This window comes from Lontra canadensis, unplaced genomic scaffold (genome assembly GCF_010015895.1).
Source record: "Lontra canadensis isolate GAN:19392208 unplaced genomic scaffold, GSC_riverotter_1.0 scaffold2704, whole genome shotgun sequence".
NCBI classification, from domain to species: Eukaryota; Metazoa; Chordata; class Mammalia; order Carnivora; family Mustelidae; genus Lontra; species Lontra canadensis.
The window spans coordinates 1-5,228 of NW_022633688.1; the positions used below are offsets into that span (position 1 = coordinate 1).

Consider the following 5,228-nt stretch of genomic DNA (forward strand, 5'->3'; position numbering starts at 1 on the left):
ACTCTGCTCCGGGAACGCTCCCCTTTGCCGGGACCCCCGGTGGGGCCACGTCGTCTCGGCACGTTTTTCAGGGGGCCGCGACAGGCCCTGAGCGAGAAAGGGCCCACGGCCACGTGGAGCAGGGCGGTCCACAGGGCCGCCCAACGCCGGCCAATTCTCACGAGCGTTCTGCCCAAACCGATCCCGGAACGCTCGTGAGAATTGGCCGGCGTTGGGCAGCCCTGCGGACCGCCCTGCTCCCAGTGGCTGAGGACCATCTCTCATTCGGGGCCTGTCACGGCCACCCGGAAAACACGCCCAGATTTCGCGGCCCATCCGCTGGCCCCTGCGAAATGGAGCATTCCTGGAGCAGATTAGAGGGAGGGTTGCGCCCGGGCGTCAGCCTCCGCTTATACGGGCGGCTTGGGCACAAAAAGGTGAGGAGAACAGGGGCTGGGGAGGAAGCCCGGGGCTGCCTCTGGTCTCCAAGCAGCCAGGGACACACCACCCTCGAGGGCCTTTCCCTCCAGAATGTTCCTCTCCTTGCCCTGGGGGACTCCTCTGGACAAATCCGCACAGGTGCTCATTATGGGAGTGGGACAGGGGTTCCCCAGGGCCCCATCCTCTCTTCTCAATAGCAGGGAGAATCGTTTCCCCGACTCCTCTCCGGTGAGCGGCTCACCAACATCACCACTGCACGGCTCCGGAGCCTTCAGAATCCAGAAAGCGGTTTCCGCAGCCAGCTTCAGCCACCGCCGACCTGCGACTGGCCCAAGACGCCAGTCCTTGCCTGGGCTCACCCTGGTGCCGGCTCTCTGGGAACAGACACCGCCACTCTGCCTGAATCTCGGTGTTTCTCCAGACCTGGCCGGCTTCTCTGCTGAAGACCTTATGTTCACACCTCGGCTGACAAGCAAGGGGCTCGCCACCCCACGTCCTGTTCCCGAAGGAAGGACCTGGCTCTGACCTCAGGCACCCAGTCTCGAAATCAACAGTCATGCCATTCGCTCCTTCATCCCCCCCACCCCCACAGCCTTATCCAACTCTGAGGATCCGGAGCGGACACAACAGACCAACTGATCATCTGGAAAGAAGCGGCAGAACATCAGTGCCAGAGACCCGGACATGAAGGTAGGAAGAGGGTCTTGTAGATGCCGTGCACGTTCTAGAATACCGAATGAGGTTTGGGAACACATCCTGGAATATTTTGACAACAGATTTGCCTTCTGGAAGCCCCAGGGTGCGATGAGGAGACACGTATGTGCACATATGTGTCTGAGTATTCGGGAATGTGTGTGTCCATGGGGTACTGGTGTTGGTTGTGTGATTTTATTGTTCTGCGCCTGGTTTCGGGGTTTGGTGTGTCTGGAGCGGAACTGTTCAGGGCTTGGCTGGCTGAACGGGTGTGTCTCTATGTGATCCCAGAATTAGAAAACTGGACTCTCTAGAACAACGTCTCTAGCACCTTTGGGCCGCAAGCCTGAATGTCAGCTCTCGCCTGTATTCCTCTCCCTGATGGCCCCAGTGCTCTGCAGCAAGCTCGGGGTTTGCATGTCCTTCCATCCTCCACAGCCTCTGGCAGAGTAGAGCCGGGCTTAAACATACGTGCACAGATGTAAAGCAAGGCTCTTGGAATTAGTGAGCTTTGGGTGAAATACTGACAAGCATTTACAAACAGTGTGGCCCGGGCAAGTTATTTAACCTCAGCCCCCCGTCTACCTTCCTCTTAGAACAGGAGTATTGCCTCACTTCCAGGTGAGTAAAGACCAGAGTTCATCAATAAAAAGCCTAAAATCATAGCTGGCTCTGGCCCTAACTGTTGTGGGAGTGCCCACAGAACTCTCCTGACTCGCAGGTGCAGATGATAAGAGCGAGCACTTACTAAACGCCCACTTGGTCCGTGCCTGTTCTGAGAGCTCTCCGTGCTTCACCCCCTCCACCCAGTCCACTTTCAAGTGAGGACACGGAGCCACAGACAGGTGAAGCCACGTGCCCAGGGTCATTCCGCTGGGAAATGGCAGAGCCGAGACTGGAGCTCGGGCAGTCTGACACCCCTACCCTTGCTCTGACTCACACCATGAACACCTGTTCCGTCTCCTGAGCATAAATGGAACCCTAAAAGCACGACATTCTCTGGAGGAAAGAGATTTTCCTGAAACATTTTGAAGAAAATTAGGGTCTCGTGATTTTAAAACTCAGAATAGTGACTACGAAGTTTATCTATCTCTGCACACCTGCGAAGAAGTGTGCAGGAGCGAGATTTCACTGTAACATTTAGTCATCGCATCTACCGTATGGTTTCTGTACCATTAGGAAATGTGACTCAATGTCACTCTGCAGGGTTAAAGCCTTCTGTGTTGGGTCCCCTTTTCATTCAAAGGACAATTTTTTTTTTCCCAATGAGAGCCAGGCTATAAGACAGGAGCCCTGGAGATCATCCAGGTCAGACTCCTCCTCTTACATGTGGAAGACGAAGGCAAAGGGAAATGCAGTGACCTCCCCATATCAATAATCCAACTGGCCCAAGGCAATTATGGTGGTGGGACCCAGGACTTCTAGCTTTGTGTTCTGCCAGAGAACTCTGGGTTTCAAGGCCCCCAGATCATGACCATCACACTAGGGAGAAGCCAGAGGGGCATGGACGCTGGTGACAGCCTAGAACACAGACTCCCCACAGAGTAGCACTCAGTAGTCAGCAGTTAATGGTTGTATTCTCAGAAGTAGAATCCCTGAAACAAAGAAGGAGATAGACGGTTCTAATCTCCAAGTGACAGCTCTACCAAGCCTAGGTCACTGCACTTACTCGCAGGCACTACACACTTTGGAAGGAGGGGAGGGAGGCTCAGGGGGGAATCTGTCTTCCAGCATCTGAAGGACTAGTCTATGGGAGGAAGATCAGATTCCTGCTTGGACCCGAGGAGTGCAGTGAGAAGCCAGCGAGGAGCAGAAAAAGCACTGATCTGGAAAGGAGACAAGCCCGACTACAAGCCCCACAGGGCCACTCACTAGCTGTGACCTTGGGCAATCTTCCCTCTCCCAGTCTAAGTCTGTTCTTCCAACAAGTGGAAATTCCTTCTCCCCGAAAGAGTCTGCTAAATAATTCATCAGCCAAGCTGTACTGAGGTAGGGCTAGCTTCCCAAAGCCAGGGCTCCCGTCTGTAATTGAGAGAGAGAGGTGCGCTCCGCTCCCTCCCATCCGATCCCCCGCCCCGCGGGCCCCTAGCTCCCATCCAGCTCCCGGATGGCCGGGCCCCCCGGCCAGCGGGGCTCTCTTCAGCTCCCTGGGGGTAAACTCACCCTTTCGCTCAGCCTCCTTCCAAACACTCTGGGAGTTTCCTCCCGCAGGCCAACCACAGCACCGAGGAGCGCTTCCTCCTGCTGGGTTTCTCCGACTGGCCCGAGCTGCAGCCCGCCCTCTTCGCCCTCGTCCTGCTCTGCTACCTCCTGACCCTGGCGGGCAACTCGACCCTCGTTCTGCTGGCCGTGCGCGACCCGCGCCTGCACACACCCATGTACTACTTCCTGTGCCACCTGGCGCTGGTGGACGCGGGCTTCACCACGAGCGTGGCGCCCGCGCTGCTGGCCAGCCTGTGGGGCGCGGAGCTGTGGCTGCCCCGCGCGGGCTGCCTGACCCAGCTGTGTACGTCGCTGGCGCTGGGCTCCGTCGAGTGCCTGCTGCTGGCGGTGATGGCGATGGACCGCGCGGCCGCCGTCGTGCACCCGCTGCGCCACGCCGCGCTCGCCTCCCCGCGCCGGTGCCGCGCGCTGGCCTGCGCCTCCTGGCTGGGCGGCCTGGCCAACTCCGCCGCGCAGAGCGCGCTCCTGGCCGCACGGCGGCTGTGCGCACCCCACCGGCTGGACCACTTCATCTGCGAGCTCCCCGCGCTGCTGCAGCTGGCCTGTGGTGGCGGCCGCGACGCCACCGAGCGCCGGATGTTCGCTGCGCGCGTGGTCATCCTGCTGCTGCCGTCCACCGTCATCCTGGCCTCGTACGGCGCCGTGGCCCGCGCCATCTGCGGCATGCGGTCCCGGGGCGGCCGCAGGAAAGCGCTGGGCACGTGCGGGTCCCACCTGACCGCCGTCTGCCTCTTCTACGGCTCGGCCATCTACACCTACCTACAGCCCACGCGCCGCTACGACCAGGGGCGGGGCAAGTTCGCTTCGCTCTTCTACACCGTGGTCACCCCGGCCCTCAACCCGCTCATCTACACCCTCAGGAACAAGGAAGTGAAGGGGGCAGCCAGGAAGCTCCTGGGCAGTGTGGGGAGAGGGCAGGCTGGACGGTGAGTGCCGGGTGGGGGAGGGAAGAAAGGGTGAGCCCCGGGCCCACGGATGGGAATGTCCATTGGGAAGGCAGCGAGCCCTCAGCCTGTCCATTTCCCTGTGAGAATCGGCAAGATGTGTCCTCAGGGAGTCCGAGGTCCTTGGGGAGGCCCCATTCTCCGCTCCCCCTCCCACCCCCAAATGTTCCTCTGCTTCAGGGCAAATCCCTCTATGCTGCATATACAGGTTCAGGGAGGGGAAGTGGCCTTCCGGCTCTCTTCAGCTGATGAAGAGAGAGGGCAGGATTTCGAGAAGACCTTCCCCATCCTCACGGGTCCAGTGACAACCCCCAAAGAGTCCATATGCTGGTAAGATCCTGTACAACAGGACAACTAACGTTCCCTCTCCCCCAGTCTGATGGCGCACACCGTGAAGACCCCTCAGTGTCTGGCCTCAGAAGTCCCCCAAGTTGACAGAGAAATCCCAGACTCTACCCTGCCGGAGAGCCATCCAAAACAAGGAGCCTCAGTCGCTCCTCCAGGGAAATCAGTCCAACCTAATGCCCACCTAACCAGGTCACTAGGGCCACCAAGAGCACTGGAGCCCAAAGCAGAACAAGGAATTCCCCTAAGTGGGGGTGGTGCCGCTGGGGTTCTGCTGGGATCTCTTCTGCACAAGGTGGTTCTTGAGCAAGTTTAAAGAGCAGAAGGGACTAGGCATATCTTAGATGGTGTGAAAAATGTGTTCTTGACCAGTCATGAGACACAAGAGGGACAGTGAGACAAAGGAGTGAATGAGGGAGGAAGATGCAGGAAGAGACCCACATTCCCCAGGGAGGAGCAGACACAGGGGTGGGGGGCGCAGGAGGCAGCCAGGAAAAGGCTCTGTCAGCCAGGACCGGGACACAGCCTTGGGAGTCAACCGGAGACCAACCGAAAGCCCCCACCCAAACGATGCCCCCACCCCAGAGTAGACCTGCTAGACCC

The 5,228-nt window shown here is 58.8% G+C and overlaps 1 protein-coding gene across 1 annotated transcript; it reads left to right on the plus strand.

Moving 5' to 3' along the window:
- Window positions 1-1,104: 1,104 nt before the first annotated feature.
- On the plus strand, window positions 1,105-4,266 carry LOC116863739 (putative olfactory receptor 2I1). The gene is made up of 2 exons (XM_032851097.1): window positions 1,105-1,110; window positions 3,289-4,266. The coding sequence occupies exons 1-2, from the start codon at window positions 1,105-1,107 to the stop codon at window positions 4,264-4,266; spliced, it is 984 nt and encodes a 327-aa protein (XP_032706988.1).
- Window positions 4,267-5,228: the final 962 nt, after the last annotated feature.